Source organism: Pistacia vera, unplaced genomic scaffold (assembly GCF_008641045.1).
Source record: "Pistacia vera cultivar Batoury unplaced genomic scaffold, PisVer_v2 Contig591, whole genome shotgun sequence".
Lineage (NCBI taxonomy): Eukaryota > Viridiplantae > Streptophyta > Magnoliopsida > Sapindales > Anacardiaceae > Pistacia > Pistacia vera.
Genome location: NW_022196436.1, coordinates 124,054 through 147,744, shown reverse-complemented (window position 1 = coordinate 147,744; position 23,691 = coordinate 124,054). Strand labels below are relative to the sequence as shown.

General features: G+C 36.6%; 3 protein-coding genes across 3 annotated transcripts; 1 reads left to right on the top strand and 2 right to left on the bottom strand.

Annotated features, from left to right (window-relative positions):
- Nucleotides 1-1,187: 1,187 nt before the first annotated feature.
- LOC116109964 (MLP-like protein 31) lies at nucleotides 1,188-1,948 on the top strand. The gene is made up of 2 exons (XM_031396208.1): nucleotides 1,188-1,425; nucleotides 1,524-1,948. Exons 1-2 carry the CDS (start codon nucleotides 1,239-1,241, stop codon nucleotides 1,796-1,798), a joined length of 462 nt encoding a protein of 153 aa, XP_031252068.1. The 5' UTR covers nucleotides 1,188-1,238; the 3' UTR covers nucleotides 1,799-1,948.
- Nucleotides 1,949-4,807: 2,859 nt separating this feature from the next.
- Nucleotides 4,808-5,434, bottom strand: LOC116109928 (MLP-like protein 328). Its single transcript, XM_031396166.1, has 2 exons — nucleotides 5,248-5,434; nucleotides 4,808-5,094 (listed from the first exon to the last, which is right to left on the bottom strand). The coding sequence occupies exons 1-2, from the start codon at nucleotides 5,432-5,434 to the stop codon at nucleotides 4,829-4,831; spliced, it is 453 nt and encodes a 150-aa protein (XP_031252026.1). The 3' UTR covers nucleotides 4,808-4,828.
- Nucleotides 5,435-19,037: 13,603 nt separating this feature from the next.
- Nucleotides 19,038-19,683, bottom strand: LOC116109967 (pectinesterase inhibitor 9-like). Its single transcript, XM_031396211.1, has one exon. The coding sequence runs from the start codon at nucleotides 19,680-19,682 to the stop codon at nucleotides 19,062-19,064; it is 621 nt and encodes a 206-aa protein (XP_031252071.1). The 5' UTR covers nucleotide 19,683; the 3' UTR covers nucleotides 19,038-19,061.
- Nucleotides 19,684-23,691: the final 4,008 nt, after the last annotated feature.

The window sequence follows — 23,691 nt, the reverse complement described above, 5'->3', positions numbered from 1 at the left end:
CTCTATTTAATTAGTATCTTTTTTTAATCCTCCAGTGTATCATACCAACCCGATCAACCAGATTTTGCCCCACTTCATCTATATCATTATGAATAAAATATAATTTCATAATGTTTAACTAATCAGGATTAGTAATGAGGTTGACAGGCTAATGCCAAAGTTATCAACAAGTGGGTTGAGAAATATTAATTGAATTAATTATTCCTTACAACAATGATAGATTACCCACAAAATAGACGTTTAAATTGTTGCTTAATTTGTAAATTTAATCGGGTTAAAATTTCATGAATATAGCATTTTATTTCTTTCTAATTTTCAGGTATTTTCAAGTCCATAAACACATTTTAGAAACACTGGTACCAATTTTACATATTTCTCAAATTCCTTTTATCAATTAGTCTTTGGGAAGAAACAAAACAATAAATCATAGTGAAATACATATCAAACTTGTTCTAAATATTTATTAAATTAATAATTTCACCTAATACCTTGACCTTTACTGCTTTTAAAAACTCCAAACAAATCAATCGTCCACCTAAGGCTCCATTAATAGTGTCTTGAAATTTCAAAATAACACATGAATCATGTGTTTAAAGGAAATAAAAAAAAAAAAAAAATGGAATTACATTGTTGTAATGCATGATAAGCAGCACAATGAAATACTTAAATAAAGCTTAATTTTATAGCTAGCTTCATATAATTATTTTTAATATCATCTTATTACTAATGTGACATTGATTAATCAATTGTTCACATTATTTGAGATATTTACCAAAAACATCTCTTTCGTAACGTCAAGATTTCCTAAAAGGAAACACTAAATTTGTGTATTTATTTTAAAAGTGTAATATACATGATTAAATATACTTATATTCACTTATTTATAATAATGTAGAAATTATATTAACTTTAGTAGTCTATCAAAGTTCAATGTATTAAATTCGAATTACCACTCATTTAAAATTTTTATAATATTTAGTTATCTGTCTTAATTATCTTAATTATGATCTCTAGACTTCTCCATATCATATATTCCCAAATCATCTATCTGGTCCCCATCTCACGTGAAGGATGTGTTAGATTTATATATTATTACGTAATTGTTTATATGATACAGTATGTAAAGTATACACAATCTTCTATATAAAGGCCAGTGACCAGCGTTCCTCAACACAATCTTCTAAAAATTTACTGGTGAATAATATTTGGTTCTTGATATCATCAAGTGAAGAAAAAAAATGTCTCTTGTTGGTAAGTCGGAGATTGACATAGAGATCAAGGCTCCTGCTGCTGAGTTTCATGAGGTTATTAGCGGCAGGCCACACCACATTTCCAATGTCAGCCCCGCACACATTCAGAGTTGTGAAATTCATGAAGGTGAATGGGGAAAGCCGGGCTCTGTTATCTTCTGGAATTACACCCATGGTAACCCATACACAGACCAATATTCATATTATTGCATATGTTCGTAATTTCTATGTACTAATTGTATTTATGTTTGTTAATTAATTAACCGTATACAGATGGGGTTCCTGAGACTGCTAAGGAGATAATTGAAGCCATAGATAATGAGAAAAACTCAACCACTTTTAAAGTGATTGAAGGGCATTTGTTGGAGAAGTATAAGAACTTCCATATCGTGGTTCAGGCTACTCCAAAAGGTGAGGGCAGTTTGGTGCACTGGACTTTCACTTATGAGAAGCTGCATGAAAATATTCCGCAACCCCAAGGAATAGGTCAGCTAGCTCTCGGCATGACCAAAGATATCGATGCCCATCTTACCGAGCAGAAGGCATAAACCTACATGTCATTAATTTTACCGTGTTTTCGTGTGTGTTTTGGCAGCTGAAAATAAGAGCTACTTTCGGAAGTAGTTGAATAATTGGCTTGTTCGACCAGTCAGTGTTTGTTTATTATAAATTAATGAAATGTGAATTTAATGTTGTGTATTATTTTCTCTCGCTGGTTATTGATATTGTATGTTTGCCTTTCCTAATTTCCAGTCAAGAAGCAAGTATCTTCTACATAAATCCTTTTGCTGATTTTGCTTACATAGCAAGTCCAAAGTTTCACCAATTATGGGGAAAAGAAATTGCAATTTTTTTTTAGCTTGCTTCATCGTTTCTTATTTCTTGCTTCCTTCTTTTCAATACGGCAAAATCCTGTGAAGAATGGATTAATTTTATTGTTTCTTATTATTCTTATTCTTCCAATATTGTTTATTAGAAAATAATTTAGTTACCGAAGAATGTATGTTGAATTCATACACTGAATGACGTAATGCAATCCTGATTATCAATTAATTATGAATTTTTTTTTTTTAAGAAAACAGAATTACGTCACATCATTCTATGCATGAATTTGATGTGCATTTTTCGATAATGTAGCATTGTTTTTTTCATTCTCTTACTATTTAAGAAGCTATTTAAGAAGCTGTCGATAAAAATACAATAATATACCTTTCCTAACACTTTCACACCGATTGACGTGTCACATTAGCTGCCACGTCACCTATTCAGACAATAATTGAATGCCAATCTATTACTAATTTATTCAATGAATAATTGGATTTGTAAATTATATTAAAAACAATCCTCACGTTCATAGTTAATGGGACCGAAACACATAATTTAGTAATCCCCACGTCACATTATGTTGTCTCTCCAATAGTGTTACGGATATCGATTTTTTGTATCGAAATTTTTTACTGAACGACATGGCATCTAGTCAGACGGAGACACATTGGATAAAAAACACGTCTCACATGAATGGACGGTCATCCAATAATCATGAACTACCATCCATACTTTATGGACGACCGTTTATCACAAATGGACGCTCATCCATATTATATGGATGGGTAGATATAAGATGAACGAGATAGACGCTCATCCATAAAATTTTAAAAACAAAATGATTGACACTCTTCCATTTAATACGGACAAGTGGTCATATACGATGGACGACCATCCAAATCATCATTATGTTTATGCATTTGCAAGGACTTTTCCTTCAGATTTCGGCGCATTATTGTCACAAAAGCTACCCAATCGCTCCATATTTCTTATCAAATTTTGTGTGGTCATTGTTATTAGTGAAATTTAATTGGTAAGTCAATGCCAAAACAGGACCTTCTGCTTAATTTGACCTCTAAAAGTAAGTTTTGAATTTACATTCATTTTGAAACACTTTTTTCTCTGCCAAAGGAACTCTGTATCTAGACACTGGCTTGTGTTGTGCGACAAGAATGGTGATGCATTCCAGATGACGTATTATATTGGAGCAAATCTCAAATGTGGGTTAAATTACTATGGACGGTCGTCCATTGTATATGGATGCTCGTCCATATTAGACGGACGGGTGTCAATCATTTTGGTTTTAAAATTTTTTGAACGAGCATCCATATAAGTAAATGGACACCCGTCCATATAATATAGACGGGGATCTATTGATATTTTTGTAGACGCTCATCCATTCGTGATAAACGACCATCCATAAAATATGGACGATTGTCTGTGATTGTTAGACGACCGTCCATTCACGAGAGATGTGTTTTATGTCCAATGTGTTCACGTCTGACTGGATGTCACGTCGTTCGGTAAAAAAATTCGATGCAAAAAATGTGTGTCCTTAGCATTATTTGTTGTCTCTCAAGTTACATTTCGTGCTTATGAAGTAGGAACTGAGCCTCTTGTAACGTAGTGCTACTACTATTGAAAGTAAGGTTAGCTATCACGACATCATATTCTGGTCCTAACCTATCAAGAATGTACAACAACAGCTCCTCTTGATTTATATTCACTCCACTAGCAACCAATTCATCTCCTAGTTCTTTCATCTTTAGTACATATTCACTAATACTACATGAATCTTTCTTAGTGGTTTGTAATAAGTTTCTTAAATGTAGTGTCCTAGCTTTAGAAACTGATTGAAAGTGCAATTCCAAAATGTTCCAGATTTCATAAGCAGTATTGCATTTAGCTATGTGTCTAAACATTCACTCAGAGATAGTGGAAAATAACCAACCAACAAGAAATTGATCAAATTTATTCCAAGTAAAGTAGTTAGGGTTTGCTTTCTTTATCGTCTCCCCTTATTCATCTGACTTCTCTATCAGAAACATTAAAGGACAAGCTTTCTCTCCTGTAACAAAGCTGTCCAATCCATGAGAGGTTAAAGTGGGCAGAATTTGCTACTTCCAAAATGTATAATTTCTCTCCAATAGCTTGACCAAGATTGAAGGTAAAGTAGGAGTAGCAGCTGTAGTTGCACAACTCGTAAAAATGGAGTCCATTGCTCCTAAAGCTGAGGATGAATTAGCTAAATCAGAGTTTAGATTCACCATAGACGCGTGTCTAGGGATATGATAACATGAAGAGATTTGTGTATTAAAGAAAAATTCAAGAAGAAAGAAGATAGAATACGTGACTGTGTTGAGTGAATTTCGTTCTGTTTTTCATTAACTAACAAAACTGTACACATATGCCCTCATAGTTGCTGTGTAATACAAAACGCAGTGTTTTAAGACTTTGCCTAAAAACGCTGTGTATTACAAACATAAGAGCAGTAACAAGTTAGTACTTTTAGCTTCTCTTCTGCACAATACGAAGTAATAACGAAGAGAGTGAGAGGAGATCGATGAATGCATAAGAGAGAAAGCAGCTGCAACATACTGCTACTTAATTTATTATTTAATAAAACTTCGGACAACAAATCAAATTCTCACACAATCTCACAAATCACAGGGGAAAAAAAACAATCGACTCAAGAGCTTCTTGATTTATTTAATTTTCACAACCAAGTAGCAGCCATTTTTGTTCCTTAATTTCTATGCCTTGGTAAGATGAGCAGCAAGATCAGTCATAACGCTGACCATAAAATCCAAATATTCATTCGGAACTGGAATATCCTCACTTCGTTTCTCATATTCTAAAGTCAGTTTCAGCAAGCTTCCACTCTCTTTTGGAATAACTTGAATGATGGGCTTCCAGCTCTTGTAGTTCTTGAACACATCTCCTTCCAATCCCACAAGACCCACCGTCATCGTTTCATCGTCCACTTCGATCCTCTCTTTGTAACTCTCGCTCCTTCCCGCTGTAAATCACAAGAAACAGAAAAGCTTATAACAGAAGAGAATCCTAACAAGCGTTATAGACCTTTTTATATAAACAAGAAGATCGAGAGATTCGATTTAAATTTAAAAGAAAAATAATAAAAAAAATGAAATTTAACCTAGTTTTTCCTTACCTACTGTATAATTCCACAACTTGATGGAGCCAGCGGTCTCCCAGTCACCTTCATGAACCTCAACAGCCTGCATATTTGAAGGAGTGGCATTAGGGAGATGGTGGCATTGGCTTTTCCAGACATTGTAGAACGCCGCAGCCGGCGCGTTGATTCCTAAATTAGCCTCCAGCTTACCAGTAAGAGCCATCTCAATCTAGTGTAATAAGATTATAGAAACGATCGAGTACGAGAATCAGTATGGTTCAAGAACATTATATCGCCTCCCATTATATAGAAGTTAATTGAAGGGAAGTGTTATAACCTAAGCCTAACAAGCAAATTCACAACACAAATAATCACACACAAGATTAAAGATCAAAGAATCACACACATAACACAAAGCACGATTTTACCGTGGTTCGTCTATCCAATCTTGGATAGACTACATCCACGTTGAGCTCCGAAATACGGACACTCACAGCACTAAGAAGATATTTAACGATTACAAGAAGGATAAGACTACAAATCTGCCGAAACAGATTAACACCCAACCAAGGCCTAATCACTCACGAATCTCTCAATAATCTGCAAGAAAACAGAGGACAAATACAAGCCTCTGGAAGGAAACGCAACCCTTTCTCACAATCAACCAGATTAAACCCAGAAAGATTCAGCAGAAAACCAACCCCAGTATTTCCCTCTCTCAAACCCTAATACCCGATTGACAATGAAAAACACATTATGCATTTATCACTGTTGCTCTTCTTTATATATGTCTGCATTCGTAATTCTCAGCCTTTGGATCTGTCTTGATCTGACGGCTGAAATTCGGTAATGGTCTTAAACGAAACGACCCCGTTTTGGCTTGAATAGACTTAAGTGAAATGGCTCCGTTTTTGGCTTCACAATACTTTCAGTCTCCACCTTGAAGCCAACTTTATTCCTTTCATTTATTGGACTTCCTTTTAGTGCAGTAAGCTATCCCATATTTCTTCTCAGCTCTGAAGGACAGTATTTACTTAATGTGAAGCAGGTTCAAGCAATGCTTGAACTTGGCTGTGGTCACCACTTTTGTTCCCATGTCCGCTGGATTATCTTCAGTAGGTACCTTCAATAGATTTATCTCTCCCTTTGTAATCAGGTCTCTGACAAAGTGATGTCTTACATCCACATGTTTTGTTCGTTCGTGATACACTGGGTTCTTGCTCAAATGGATGGCACTTTGACTATCAGAGTAGACTGTTGCTGTGCCATTCAACAGATCAGCTTCTTTCAGGATCCCTTGCAACCATGTTGCTTCCTTGAATGCATCTGAAACTGCTACATACTCAGCTTCAGTAGTGGATAATGCAACCAAAGGTTGCAACTGAGCTTTCCAACTAACACAGTTGCCTCCCAGTGTGAAGTAATAGGCAGTTGTGGACTTCCTAGAGTCTCTATCACCTGCAAAGTCTGCATCTACATACCCCACCAGATCAAGTGATGCATATCTTTTACAGAACATTAAACCAATTTGAACAGTACCATTAATATATCTCATCAACCATTTTAATGTATTCCAGTGTTCATTTCCAAGGTTTGACATGAATATGCTTAATAGTGATATTGCATATGCTAAATCAGGTCTGGTGGATATCATGGAATACATTACAAAACCTATGGCATTAGAATAAGGGACATTCTCCATTTTCAATCTTTCTGACTCTGTTTTTGGGGACTGTGACTTACTAAGTATGAAATGGTTTGCTAAGGGCATTGTCACTACTTTGGATTCATTTAGACCAAATTTTAAAACTAGTTTTTGTAAGTATGAGGATTGATGCAGTTTAAGAGTATGTACACTTCTATCTCTATCAATCATCATTCCTAGTATTTTCTTTGCCTTCCCTAAGTCCTTCATATCAAATTCAGTATTCAATTTGGCCTTTAATGCATTAATTTGTGACATGGACTTGCTAATTATTAACATGTCATCTACATATAGCAAAAGGTAGATTGGCATGTTATTCATACAGGCAAAATAGAAACAGTTATCATACATGCTTCTAGTGAATCCATTTCCTATTATGAATGCATCAAATCTCTTGTACCACTGTCTAGGGGACTGTTTAAGTCCATACAGAGATTTATTCAGTAAGCATACATAATCAGGCAGTTTTTTATCCTTAAAACCTACAGGTTGACTCATGAATATTTTCTCATCCAACTCACCATGCAAGAAAGCAGTTTTAACATCCAGTTGTTCTATCTCTAAATCATGTTGAACTACAATTGCTAGCATGAGTCTAATAGTTTTAAATTTAACTACTGGAGAAAATATTTCAGTGAAATCAATACCTGCTCTTTGAGTGTAGCCCTTAGCCACTAACCTTGCTTTGAATCTTGGTGGGTCAGATTCATTTATCCCTTCTTTCAGTTTGTACAACCATCTGCACTCCACCAATTTCTGATTCTTTGGCTTTGGAACTAGTGTCCAGGTTTTGTTTGAGTGCAATGACTCCATCTCTTCCTCCATAGCAGCCAACCATTCTTTTCTATCCCTTGAACTCATTGCCTCATCATAAGTATTTGGTTCTGATCGATGTATCTCTGAACCAGCTAGGAGTGCTGTATAAATCAGGTCAGCATAGCTGTACCTTGCAGGGGGTCTGATTTCCCTTCTGACTCTGTCCCTGGCTAACTGATATTGGGCCAAGTTATCCTGCTGATCCACTTCAGCATTGTCAGTAGGGTAATCTTCACCCTCCTGCTCTTGATTATGTTGTGGTTGATCTTCAACAGGATCAGGATCATCTGTTTGGGTGTATTGATCAGGGTTAGTTTCAGGCTCCACCTCAAACTGAGTTGTCCCAGTTTGTCCTGAGGTTTCAGACTCTTCTTGTGAGCTACCTGCACTGTTAGTACCAGATTTGCAAGGAAAAACTGTTTCATTGAAAATCACATCCCTACTAACAATTACCCTAATCCCTGGGGCAGCCCTTTCCCACAGCCTATAGCCCTTTGTTCCCTCTTGATATCCTAAGAAGACACACTTGAGGGATCTTGGTTCTAACTTTCCATCTCTGGTATGTGCATATGCTGCACATCCAAAGACTCTTAGGTGTTCAAGAGATGGTCTCCTTTCAGACCACTTCTCTTCAGGGCACTTAAAGTCTATTGAGCTAGAAGGGCTCCTATTTATAAGGTAAGCTGCTGTGCCTAAGGCTTCCCCCCAAAAAGTTTTTGGTAGACCAGCTGTGAATAAGAGACATCTAACCCTTTCAAGAAGGGTTCTGTTCATTCTCTCAGCAACTCCATTTTGCTGAGGGGTTCCCCTAACAGTCCTATGCCTCAAGATTCCCTCTTCTACACAATAAGAGTCAAACTCCTGATTACAGAATTCCAGGCCATTATCAGTCCTAAGGGTTTTTACCTTCCTGTTAACTTGGTTTTCAACCAAGTTTTTCCAGCCTTTAAACTTGGTTAAGGCTTCATCTTTAGACCTAAGTAGGTACACCCATACCTTTCTGCTATAGTCATCCACAATGGAGAGGAAATAACAATTCCCTCCATGTGTTCTAACCCTTTCAGGACCCCACAGGTCTGCATGAACATAGTCTAACCCTTTTTCAGCCAGATGAGTTCCCTTTTGGAAACTCATTCTGTGCTGTTTTCCCAACACACAAACTTCACAGAAAGTTAAATCAGATATTGATTCCTTACCAAAGTACCCATGTTGGCTTAACACTGTCATACCTTTTTGGCCTATGTGGCCAAGTCTCAAATGCCATTTCTCTGCAGCAGTCAGATTTGTAGATGATAATGCAGACTTTACAGTGAGTGCACAATGTTGACCACACAGAATGTACAGCCCATTTTGTTTGACCCCTTCAAGTAGTATTTCATTATTCTTGTACACCACTATGGATCCCTTTTCTGCCTTATAACTACATCCAGCTTCATCCAAAGTTCCCAAGGAGACCAGGTTTCTTTTGAGGTCAGGTATATACCTCACTCTGGTTAACATTATGATTTTGCCATTATTCAACCTAATGGTTATGTTTCCTATGCCTTGAACCTTACAAGAGTGATTATTACCCATGAAGACAGTTTCTAACTCTCCCTTCCTAAAGTTCTGGAACCATTGGATGTTGGGACTCATATGAAAAGTGCACCCTGAATCTAGGACCCATTCCTTACTGCTAGCATGGTTTGAGATAGTGAGGGCTTCTGAAACTTCAATGCCAGTGCTAGTGCTAGCTAGGTTACTCTCTGTATTTTGCTGTTTTTGTTTCTTTATCCAATCATAGCAGTTCTTCTTAAGGTGGCCAGGTTTATTATAGTGGAAACACTTCCTAGTTTCTCCCTTAGACTTGTTATTCTTCCCCTTTTTCTTAGCCCTAGGGTTTATGTGTTGCTGGAAATTCTTATTGCTATCCCTTTCTGATTGTCCTGGATCTGATCTACCTTTGACAAACAGGTTATTTCCATTCCTTTTCTGTACTTTCAACTTCAATTCCGTAGATTTAAGACCTGCTATAATCAGGTCAACACTGGGAACTGTCCCACTGTATTGTAAAGCATTCTTCACCACTAAGTACTCATCAGGCAGTGAATTTAACAATATCATTGCCAAACTGGAGTCTCCCAACTCCTGATCTGTACCTTTCAATACTAATGTCATCTTAAGAAACTCATCAAGGTTTTCTTCTATAGACTTAGTAACATCCATTTTATAAGAAAATAAGGCTCCTTTAAGAAATGCTAAGTTTGGTGTAGACTGTAAGGAATAAAGGGATTCGAGTTTACCCGAGAGTGTGAGTGGTGTTTCCATGCCATCAACCTTTCGCAAGACTGCATCGGACAGATTCATTATGATCAGATTGTAGGCCTCCTCATCCACTTCAGTCTTCTTTTTTAGTTTCTCTTCAGGCCACTTAGTGGCATCTTTTTCTAGGGCAAGCCCGACTTTATTATGCGAAAGAAGGGCTTTCATCTTCTTTTTCCATGTATTAAAGTCGATCTTCCCATCATATTGGGAGATCTCCATACGAGTAGTGCTCATTGTATTGTAATAACAGGGTAGAACAGTCAAAGGGTACGTGGCGTTGTTATACCAGAATTCGCCAATTACTGCCAGGCAGTTTTTAAGGCAGCTACTGGTGTTCCAGCCTAAACACCCTTAAACTGTATCACACAAGGCAAGACACAAACAAGACTAAAGTGACAAGACTACTACAGCCAGAACAGTCAAAGGGTACCTGGCGTTGTTATACCAGAATTCGTCAATTACTGCTAGGCAGTTTTTAAGGCAGTTACTGGTGTTCCAGCCTAAATACCCTTAGACAATACCTAGATTTTTCCCTTGACTCGTGTTTGTGACTCAGACTAACCAATTCGACCTGATTCAAGGTCAATTCGAAAACCCTAAAGCCCTATAAGCCTTTAATTCGAAAAACCCCAAAATCTGACAAACTCTAATTTTAGAACTTGTATGAACTTCGTCGATCCCTTGTGTCTGTAACTTAATCTCACGAATTAACCCCAAGACTTAGCAAGATCTGAAGTCCTAACGATCTAGAATCTTGAAATTGAAAAACCCCCAAATCTGACAAACCCTAATTTTAGAATTTGTACGAAAACCAAACGATTTCTAACCCAAATCCCCTTAGAACTTTCTAGCTCTGATACCACTGTTATAACCTAAGCCTAATAAGCAAATTCGCAACACAAATAACCACACACAAGATTAAAGATCAAAGAATCACACACACACAACACAAGACACGATTTTACCGTGGTTCGTCTATCCAATCTTGGATAGACTACGTCCACGTTGAGCTCCGAAATACGGACAGTCACAGCACTAAGAAGATATTCAACAATTACAAGAAGGACAAGAATACAAATCTGCCGAAACAGACTAACACCCAACCAAGGCCTAATCACTCAAGAATCTCTCAATAATCTGCAAGAAAACAGAGGACAAATACAAGCCTCTGGAAGGAAACGCAACCCTCTCACAATCAACCCAGATTACACCCAGAAAGATTCAGCAGAAAACCAACCCCAGTATTTCCCTCTTTCAAACCCTAATACCCAATTGACAATGAAAAACACATTATACGTTTTATCACTATTGCTCTTCTTTATATATGTCTGCGTTCGTAATCCTAAGCCCTTGGATCTGTCTTGATCTGAAGGCTGAGATTCGATAATGATCTTAAATGAAACGACCCCGTTTTGGCTTGAATGGACTTAAGTGAAACGGCTCCGTTTTTGGCTTCACAATATTTTCAAGAGGAAAAAGAGTCTATATAGACAAGCTCAATAATAAGCGTGTGCGTCCCACTAAAAGGAGGGAAAAAAGCCTGATTATAAGGATAAATTGAATTCTTGAAGATTTGAAAGCGTATCCATGATAATGATTAACACAAATTAAGGAATAAGAATTGAATGATCTCCAAGGTTAAAAAAAGGTATTATTACAACAACTGAAACAAATAGCAACTATATAACATCTTATTCTGACTCCTGCTTGTACGGGGACCATGGCATGTCCAACAAAAACTTTGAAATGAAAATCCAAAAATTTGAGGAAAACAGAGAATATTTGAGTAACCTCTCTGGCTTCCAATAATGTTATATGTACAAAGTTAACTGTATCCTAATTTACATGATAATTGATTTGATAATATATATCTCTTTAGTTATAAAAGGATGAAATAAAGAATTAGCTTGTTAAATCTATGTAACTTATTCATTATTCATCATTATCACATGTCATCATGGAATTGAATAAACGACAACGTTATCACATAAAAAAATGTTTTCCATCAAGATATTATGTGAAATCCAGTTTTTGCCGCAGTACAATCGTAAAGATGTAATTTCCAAACCAGTGAGTTTGGAGGTAGTCACAGATACAGTGAAAATTGTAACATTACATGCCTCTTGATGTGTGTTGAGTGAAGCTTCAAGTGGTGTCGTATTGGAGTAACTGATACGCTGTCGTTTTGAAGCTTTGTTAAGTGACAGATCTCAGCCTTTGGTTCCAGTCTAACCCAAGGTGCAAATGAAGCTTTGAGGTCAACCTATTTAAAGTTAAAGTTACACAGAAACAGCAACATTGGAGTACACTCTCTCTCTAGCGTTTTTTATCTCTGCTAGGGTTTGTTCTTAGTGTGGTTAATCTTCAGTTTTTTGTAATCTGTAGCAATTTATCAGCTAAATTGTGCGTAGAAGAAGTATTAGGTTCTTCTGGTTGAGATGCTTGTATTAGTTGTCTTTGTGAGGAGATTACGGGTGATTTGAAGGTTGGGTGATCGTGAGATCTGAGTGGCTGCTCTTGATTGAGTTGTAATCTGTAATTGGATTGATCCTTATAGTGTACTGAGCTCCATTTTACTTGGAGCTCAACGTGGATGTAGTTTATTCCTTTGGAATAAACGAACCACGGTAAAAATTGGCTGTGTTCTTGTTTTTTCGATTCTTTATTGTTTGTGTTGTTTCTTGAGTGTTTGCTGGTTGTGTTTGATAGAGGAACAGATTAGGTTGAGTTTGATTGATTCTTAACAGTGGTATCAAAGCGAGATTAGGGTTTTTCGATCTGATTTGAGTGATTCTTGAAACCTAGGGTTTATACAAATTGGGGGTTTCTTTATAATCAGTCAAATTAGTGTCTTAGGGCCTAGAAAACCTTATATTATGTGGTCAATTTCTTGAAATCAGTTCTAATTCGATCTTAAACAAATTAGGGTTTCTTCTGTGTCAACCCTAAATTCAAACACCAACCCTAAATCCAAACATTATGACTACTACGCGAGTTAAAATCACCGAATTCGATGGGAAAATTGATTTCAACAATTGGAAGAAAAAAATGAAAGCCTTATTATCACATAATAAGGTAGCCATCGCACTGGAAAAGGATGTAACCAAATGATCAGAGGAGAAACTGAAAAAGAAAGCAGAGCTGGAGGAGGAGGCGTACAACCTAATCATTATGAACCTCTCCGATGGGGTCCTGCGAAAGGTATACGATTTTGAAACTCCGACAACAGTATGGGGTAAACTCGAATCCCTTTATGCTTTACAGTCTTCTCCAAATCTAGCTTACTTAAACGGTGTTTTATTTGCATATAAAATGGATAGCTTTAGGACCATTGATAAAAATCTTGATGAGTTCTTGAAACTGACCCAAGTGTTGAAGGGTACAAATCAAGAACTCGGGGACTCTAGTTTAGCTATGATTCTATTGAACTCATTAACTGAAGATTACTAGGTTGTAAAAAATGCCCTACAATACACTAGTACTGTCCCAAGCGTGGACCTAATAGTTTTAGGATTAAAAGCTAGAGAGTTAGAGATTAAGGTTCAAAGGAGAACTGGTAGCAATCTGTTTGTTAAGGGAAAGGATGAACTAAACCAGTTAGGCAACACTGTTCAGTCTGATAGTGGCCCTAGGAATAAGAAAAAGGGAAAACAAAACCGTAAGGCCAAAAGAGAAACCCGGAAGTGTTTCTTCTGTAATAAGGCTGGCCATTTGAAAAAAGAACTGTTATGTCTGGCTTAAGAAACAGAAACAAGAGAACACTGAAAGCAACCTAGCAACCTCTAAGTCCATTTTAGAAGAATCTGAAGTTCTAACTGTTTCTAAAACAGAAAAAATAAATGATTGGGTGTTGGATTCAGGGTGATCATTTCATATGAGTCCCAATAAAGATTGGTTTCAGGACTATGAGGAGAATAGGTTAGAAACTGTGTATATGGGGAGTAATAATGCCTGTAAAGTTGAAGGGATAGGCAGCATAACCTTAAAACTAAACAATGGCAAAACTGTCAAGTTGACTAAAGTGAGGTATATTCCAGAATTAAAAAGAAACCTAATTTCATTAGGTATTTTAGATGAATCTGGTTGTAGTTATAAAGCTGAAAATGGTTGCCTTTATGTCTATAAAAACAACAGTGTTTTGCTTAAAGGGATAAAAAGGAACGGTTTGTATATTCTGTGTGGATCCTACTATTCTGATTGTTTTAATTCTGCTTTGTTTTCTACTAACTTGAATGCTACTAAAAAATGGCATTTAAGACTAGGCCACATGAGCCAAAAGGGCCTGGACATCCTCCATAAGCAGGGCCTATTTAGTAAGGACCCTATTGAACCCCTTGAATTTTGTGAGACCTGTATTATGGGTAAGCAGCACAGGCTGAGTTTCCAAAAGGGAACTCACCTGGCTGCCAACTACTTAGAATATTTGCATGGGGACTTGTGGGGACCTGAAAGGGTCAAATCACATGGGGGTAGTAGTTATTTTTTGTCCATAGTAGATTATTGCAGTAGGAAGGCGTGGGTTTTCTTACTTAGGACCAAGGATGAAGCTTTGGGTAGGTTTAAGAGTTGGAAGGTTCTAATAGAGAACCAAACTGACAAAAGGGTTAAAACCTTTAGAACAGACAATGGCTTAGAGTTCTGTAACCTGGAATTTGACTTCTATTGCACTGAACATGGCATTCAAAGACATAGAACTGTTAGGAGAACCCCTCAGCAGAATGGGGTTGCTTAAAGAATGAATAGGACCCTCTTAGAGAAGGTGAGATGCCTTCTCTTCACATCCAGCCTTCCTAAGTCCTTTTGGGGAGAAGCCCTTAACACAGCTGCCTACCTTATTAACAGAAGTCCTTCTAATGCCATCAGCTTTATGTGTCCTGAGGAAAAATGGAGTAAAAGGAAACCTAGTCTAGGACACTTGAATACCTTTGGATGTGCTGCATACGTCCATAACAATGAAGGGAAGTTAGAGCCTAGGTCACTTAGGTGTGTCTTCTTAGGTTATCAAGAGGGAACCAAAGGGTATAGGCTTTGGGAGAGAAGTGCCCCGGGAGTTAGAATAATAATTAGTAGGGATGTAATTTTCAATGAAAATATATTTCCTTACAAAGTTGCTAACCCTGATGCAGGATCAACAAGCAACAAACCTATGAACCAAGATTAGCCTGAGAGAGTCCAAATTGAGGTGGAGCCTGCTGAAATTCAATCTGATTTGGAACATCAGGAAGTTGAAGTTAATGAACCAGATTTGGACCCTGACTTGGAAGAGGAAAATACAATAGAACCTGCTGAACCCCATCCTGATCCCTTAGCCCAGTACTAGCTAGCCAATGATAGAAGTAGGAGAGAAATTAGGCCACCAACAAGATACTCCTACGCTGATTTGATTTACACAACCCTGGTGGCAGGGGCTCAAGTTTAGAGGACAGAACCAGACTACTATGAAGAAGCAGTCAGATCCAAAGACAAAGAAAAATGGCAAGCTGTAATGGAGGAAGAAATGTTGTCCCTAAAGGTAAATGTAACCTGGTCTTTGGTTCCAAATCTCAAAGACTAGAAATTGATTGAATGTAGGTGGTTGTTCAAGCTTAAAGAAGGTATGAACCCTTCTGACACCCTTAGGTATAAGGCTAGGTTGGTAGCCAAAGGCTACATATAGTGGGAGGGAATAGACTTTAATGAGATATTCTCCCCCATTGTAAAATATAAGACAGTTAGGATTATGTTAGCCATAGTTGCTCATAAGGACTTGGAATTAGAACAACTGGGAGTTAAGACCGCTTTTTTGCACTGAAACTTAGAAGAAAGGATTTACATGAGACAGCCCATAGGTTTTGTAGATAGAAACCTGCCCAACCCTGTATGCTTACTTCACAAATCCTTATATGGACTGAAACAGTCCCCTAGGCAGTGGTATAAATGTTTTGATGCTTTTATTCTTAGCATTGGCTTCAATAGAAGCAAATATGATAGCTGTTTCTACTATGCTTTATATGATGACATGCCTTTATATTTACTACTGTATGTTGATGACATGCTTTTAATTTGCAAGTCTAAGCCTAGGATAGAAGAGTTAAAGAAAAAATTGAACTCTGAATTTGATATGAAGGATTTAGGAAGTGCTAAACGGATTCTAGGCATGGTAATAGATAGAAACCGAAAGGACTATGAATTAAAAGTCCATCAGAAGGCTTACCTGGAAAAATTAGTGTCTAGGTTGGGCATGACAGGTTCTAAAACTGTGAATGTACCCTTGGCTGGTCACTTTATGTTAAGTAAATCACAATGCCCCAAATCTGATGCAGATTTAATAAAAATGGAAAATATCCCATATGCAAACGTAGTTGGGTCAGTAATGTATGCCATGATTAGCACCAGACCAGACCTTTCCTTTGCAATTTCCCTCTTAAGCAGATTTATGTCAAACCCTGGTATTGAACATTAGCTAGCTCTTAAATGGCTTCTTGGATACATTAATAGTTATGTGCATGTTGGCTTGAAATATGGAAAAAGATATGACTCACTTGATCTTGTAGGATTCGTAGATTCTGACTTTACAGGTGACAAGGATTCAAGGAAATCAACCACTACATACGTGTTCACCTTGGGAGGAAATTGTGTGAGCTGGAAGTCTCAAGTCCAGCCAATTGTTGCCCTATCCACAACTGAGGCAGAGTATGTAGCTGTAACGGATGTTTTCAAAGAAGCTCTATGGCTCCAAGGGTTACTGTCAGAGGTTAAGCTACTGGAGGGTGCTGTCACTGTCTATTCAGACAGCCAAAGTGCCATACACCTGAGCAAAAACCCCGTATATCATGAGAGAACCAAACATGTTGATGTTAAATACCATTTTGTAAGGGAGCTGGTTGATAAAGGAGTAGTCATTCTGAAAAAAGTGCCAACCGAGGATAACCCTTTAGATATGGGAACAAAGGTGGTCTCTCCAACTAAGTTCAAGCACTGCTTGAACCTGTTGCATATTTAGTAAGAGGCAGCAACCGGGCTATGATGAGTAACTTGTGGGTGAACTGCACTAGTAAAGTATCTGATCCTTGTGAGGTGTTGAAGCTTTAAGGTGGAGATTGTTGAGTGAAGCTTCAAACGGTGTCGTATTGGAGTAACCGATACGCTGTCGTTTTGAAGCTTTGTTAAGTGACAGATCTTAGCCTTTGGTTCTAGTCTAATCCAACGGTGCAAATGAAGCTTTGAGGTCAACCTATTTAAAGTTAAAGTTACACAGAAATAGCAACAGTGGAATACACTCTCTCTCTCGCGTTTTTCATCTCTACTAGGGTTTGTTCTTAGTGTGGTTAATCTAGTTTTTTGTAATCTGTTGCAATTTATCAGTTAAATTGTAGGTAGAAGAAGTATTAGGTTCATCTAGTTGAGACGCTTGTATTAGTTGTCTTTGTGAGGAGATTACGGGTGATTTGAAGGTTGGGTGATTGTGAGATCTGAGTGGCTGTTCTTGATTGAGTTGTAATCTGTAATTGGATTGATCCTTATAGTGTAGTGAGCCTCCATTTTACTTAAAGCTCAACGTGGATATAATTTATTACTTTGGAATAAATGAACCACGGTAAAAATTGGCCGTGTTCTTGTTTTTTCGATTCTTTATTGTTTGTGTTGTTTCTTAAGTGTTTGCTGGTTGTGTTTGATAGAGGAACAGATTAGGTTGAGTTTGATTGATTCTTAACAATGTGTTTACTGCATTTGCCTTTTGCCATGGTTAAATAAAAATTATTTTTACTTTCACTTACACCTATACATATCCATGTGCTTGTCTATTCCATTTTAACTTTTTAGGTAGTTGATGTTGAACCCAACATCACTTTGTCGGGACTTGAAACATTTTTCAATTTCATGCGATAAGTATATCTTGTGTGTTGTGAACCGTTCAAGCTTCACTCTCAAATTACAGTAGCAGAATGTTTCAGAGATTATGTTTTGATATAAAAAAATTTATAAAAAAAAATGTGTGGATGGCTTTAGAAGATAAGCTTTGTAAAAAAGATGTTTGCAACTTTTAAAGTTTGAGATTGAATATTGAAATAGGTGACGTGCCAAATCTTGTATAATGGGATTTGGTCGTCTGCAGGTAAAGTGGTTCAAAGTTGTTAAAAATAAACTATAATTATGATAATAATCACTTTGATATATTAAATAAAATGATATCAACTTTGTTTTGATCATTAGCCCGCATATTACGGAAGGACTGTCTGCTGGTTCTGTCCGACTTCATGGCTCAACTCTCCATAAAAGAGAGTTCTAGAAATAATTAGAGAAGCTAATTGTGGCCATCATTTTTCACCCAAAATCAAGTGGCTGTACAGATAAGCAACCTTTACATTCTTGGAAGAGTCATATACGGGATGGATTAATGTTATACATCAACATGATTTAAGCTCTCATTTATAGAATACATACTTTCTTCGTATTTAATATAAACAACTTTCTTTATTTAAACGAATTCAATTTTGAGGATTTCATGATATATATATATGGGGTGAAGAATTCGAAGGCAAGAAGGGATTAAAAATGCCTCATTTATTAGATATCCGTGGATTTTGAGTCAATTTGTATATGCTTGATTCCGATTCATTTCCAACTACATTAAAAAATAATTCTCTCTGTATGTTTGTTTGTTTTTCTTGTGAGTGGGTCGTGCCCGAAAATTTAAGTGGCCTTGCTTCACATTCAATACAATAGATGAAATAATCATATGTTATATCAATATTAATGCCGTGTGTCTTAAAGGTAAATCAAATGATGCCTAATAGCATTATAGAAGCAAAATCCCTTTATGCTGCAAAACACGCTTACAATTTGGCACAACACACTTAAGATTTGATCTAAAGTATCCTAATTATACAGTTTTACTTTTACTTGCTTGCCGAAAACAAGCTAAACCAAACCCAAACATAATACAAACAAAAGTTGGACACAAACTCTAAGAGATATCACATCCAGATACCATATCATGTTATACACAAAATTTAGTGACCTCCAAGAAGTAGCCAAATGAAAGCTAATGCTTCTCATCAGTTGCTCGGTGTCTTGCGGCGAAACGATTTATCAAAGCAAGAGCATTACTAGTGACCTGAGAAACATTGGTGACCCTCCTCCTAATTGCAGCCTTCACGTTTCCATCCATACGACGACCACCAAACCCATCTAAGCAAGTGGTCTCATCGGTTAATGCAGCACTAACCCAAGTCTGCACATTACTCATGTGCCACATGAAGTCCTCACCAACGGTTGCACCCACATGCCCAAGCTCCCTTACTGATTGGCTAAGTCGGTCCACACTATCACTCATGTATTCTATGCAGTCTTTCACTGCCATATACTCTCTACGCTTGATTCCCTTTACTTTAGTGAGCTTGCCCACAAACGCAACGGCTGATCTTGCCCTCCCTAAACTCACTGACAAAGAAGTAAGAGCTAGTTGATGCTCACTTTGTCTTATGGCACTACCATAACCTGACAGACATTGATAGCATAACGTGGGGTAGCGAGTTGCCTTACAAGATGCCCTGATGAAGTCGATGGGACTTGAATGTCTGGTAATGGCAGATTCTGCCATTTTAGCCAAGTAAAGATGAGAGAACATGAGAACTATTGAGAAAAGGCCAAGTAGGTTTGCCATGTCTTTGTATAATGGGGGGGCAGCTATACTTGATACTAATAAAATGAACGTGAGTAATATGGGAATTGTTTATATAGAATTTAAAAGGTTGTTGCCTATCTTCTTCAAGGATTAAAGAAAATGTTGTCACGTGTCATTTTTCCGTCATCTGCTTTTTTGTCTCTTTAGAGCTTTTCGTCTTCTATCTTTATTTATTCCTTCCCATAAATACTACGCTTTCAATTTCTTTTGGGTAAACTTGGTAATTGACTCTCTCGCGACTTAAATATAAGATCACTGAGTGTAATCAACCCCAATGAATAAAAAGTTTATCATCCAACCACAAAGAGAGAGATTAAGACTTTCAAATTTTCTTGCCGTTTTCACTATTTCACCAACAATGTGCACCTAAAATATTTACTTTGGCTAAAATTGAATTGGGTTGGTTACAGAAGCACAATAAAAGCAAGTTAGGTAAAAGATTAAACTATTGAGTTGTATGTAATAATAGATGCCGTAGCTTAAGTGATCTATTAATAAACTAATATTTGTATTATGAAAGCAAGAAATTGTCATTAAATAAGGGATTTGGAGGTTGAGTTGCTTGAGCATTACATATACAAACACATGCAGGCACAAATCCACTATTCTTAAACAAAAATAAGCACATATGGTGGTAAAATAATCAAAACCCGAAGGGCACATATGGTGTTATATATGCTTTTCAAATCTCAAAATATTGCCACTCTTCCATAGGCAATATCAATACTAATATTTAACTTATCAAGTTGCACGACTTTAAATAAATATGTTAGCAATTCCAAGTACTCACCGAATCACTAGACTTTAATTCAATTTGGACAGTAACCGATTAAAAAATGACTTGACAGCCTCACACTAGTATTTTCTTTTTACCTTTTCATGCGCGAATTGCGATTCTGCCTCTTCACTTATAAAGTATTCAGTTCTTAACATCATGTTTTTAAGTGCTTTCTTTCTACTTCCAGGATATAAATAAATGATAGTGCTCCAACAGGGGTAGCCGATCTTGTTTTTAATGTAGTGGATGTTAGAAACAAGTTAATAAAATATGCAGCCGGAAATTTTCTTCTTTAAAAATTAACAAAGAAAAAAATAAATCCAAACTCATGATGCTAGATACAATAAATTTACTTTAATCTGAAAGTTTGTTTAATCTAGTTCATTAAATTATTGCGGAATGGGTTTGATTGCGTTTGTTATTGCTCGGAGAAATGGTCAATAGACATCAAAACAATATCAAGCATATAAGACATAATGTATAGCACACTAGAGATTTTTTACATGGTTTGGCTAAAAACCATTTCAGCCTACGTCCATGAGACCAACCAACTTAATCAAATCCACTAGCATCAAGCAAAAATGTCAATACAAGATAGATATCAAATACATCAAGGAGTAAACAACTTCCTGCTTACAAATTTAACTTCACCCTCTTTATTGAAAATCTCCCAGCTACGAACTAATTGGATCAAAGTACCAACTTGTATGACTCAAGCTCCACAAGAACTTTGACAGTTAAAAGACACTTCTTAGCTCACTAGCTTGAACTTCCTTCAAAATTCACCAATGGAACCACGTTCCAACAAATACTCAACAACAAGATAAGGTTATCAAAACATTAAGCAATAAACAATATAACGAAACTGACCAAATGAACAAACTCTATAAGAAATTTCAGAGAACAAATATTAAAATATTCAGGTTCAAAAAACGCAAGGAAGAAGATGATGAACATATATAATCCTTGCTTAACCAATCATCAATACACATAGCAGACAGACTCTACCAACCTTTGTTGGACCAGTGACACATTCTAACAACATTGTTGGACCACTTTAGGACAAACAAACACCTGTAAAGTGACCTTTCACGCAAGTTTCATGAACAAAAATATCTTAACAGGCAAGATAATAACACCACCTGTATTGTGAGAACAGATCAAGAAAATGTTTACACAATTGAAGAAAATGTGCACACATATTTGCAATATGTCAAGACCAAGGACATGTGCACACAAATTTGCAATATGTTAGGACATGTGTAAACTACATACATGATTGTGCTTTAAACTACTTAGTGTGCAAACATCAGAATAAATGTGCACACATATCTTCATAAGTTGACGAAAAACCTTACAATCTCCCCTTTTGTCACAATCTCAACATATTATCAACATAAACATCTCTTAAACAATGTCAACATTACAAGCACAAATGGGCTCAGGTCTCTCTCTGGGGTCTAATTCCTTTGTTAAGGGGGTCGTTTTAGTTCTAATTCTCTAGGGCCAGGACGTCCCCATTCTTGAGATTCCTTGGTTGTTCCCTTGTAGCGACGACTTATGTGGTTGGTCGATTGAAGAGCTCATTGAGCAATCTGTTGCGCAAATTGTTGATTAGATCCAATGTAATCTCCATCCTTGGCTCTGATGTGATGGGATCCACGGTTCTATGGTCGTTGCATGATGGTAAGCCCATAATTAGTATGATCACCACGCCTAGTTGGTTATTGGTTAGAGGAACATTGTCAATATTGCCTAAAGCTGCTGTAGCGTTTAGGGTGTCCTTGCTCTCAGGTTGCCATCGCACAAAGCATGTGGTCACCATGTTGTTATTACGGCTTTTTGTATACAGTCCCCACAGATGATGGCGTCAGCTGTTGATGCCAAATTTCTCACTAAATACGAGATTATTATCTTGGCTTTCGGAACATAGTGCCTTCACGCTTTTGCCCGTGGATTTGTTGACTCTTTTGTCTCTGACTTGATCGTTTGTTGCAAGGTTGGTCTCTATCCTACAAGAAAGATACAAAGGCACTTGCGGGATTCCAGCCCCATATATTAATATATCTATTCCACGCCCAAATCCACGTTATATTAAAATTTAAAACTGTCTTTACTCTTTCTCCACTCCACGGCTCCAACTTCTTTCATTGATTTTATCCTCAAATTTCTTTAGTCTCTCATTTTCTCATTCTCTTTTTCATGCTATTGACTCTTAAAACTTTTGAAGATAAAAATTGTTGAAGCTTTCACTACTTAAGGTGTCACAATTAGTTTTGTTATATGTTTTATTAGTTTTAGGTATATGTATTATTCATTTCAATTTAGTTTATTTTAGGGTTGAATCATGTTTGTTTATTTTGGGGTTCAATTTAGTCCAAATGATGGTTGTTTTTTATCTTTCCATTTTTCTTTAGACTTAATTGTTGTTGTGGGAATTGAGATTCTATCAAAAAGCCTCCCGTGCATTATGCTTAATGAGTTACAGAGTTAACATAGAAAATTAGCCTCAAGTGAGAACCCAACTTGAATGCTTGTCTCTAATGCAATTTGTGTCAGGGGAATATGAAACTAAACCTGGATTTCATCCTTCTAATCTTAAATTAATGAACAAAAACTTAGATGGGGCATGCACTTTTATAAACAAATATTGATTGGGCTATAAGTTTAGGGCCATTGAGAGACATATCAGCCCTTGATTTTGCGTTGCTTTTTTCATATCTTGATGCCAATTAATCTAAAGTCAGCATAGCGCTCTTCCGGAAAAGTTCTGTTGAAAGGCAAAAGAGTTGTGTAATGTAATAATACAAACATCTCAGCTTCTTAAAAAACTAGCTTTCTGGTTTTTTATTATGTAAAATTGATCAAGAAGCTTGGGGGTAAATATTGAGAGATAACTATTTTCCATGCACTATTTGGGTAATAATCCGAACCCAACAGAGTAAATTTTCATTTTCCATGTTTGTGGATTATTTTCCAGTTAAGGAGTTTAAGTAATTTTATTTAACGAATTACAAATTTTTTTTCTTAATTCATGTTTAAAAAGTCTCAACCACCATATATATATATATATATATATTGTAAAAAGTTGGGGATATATCAAATTTTTATACTTCTATTTGAATTCAATTTACAAAAATTACAATATATTACATATTGTTATAAAATATACTAAAAGAAGAGAGAAGATAATTGAGAGGAAATAGAACC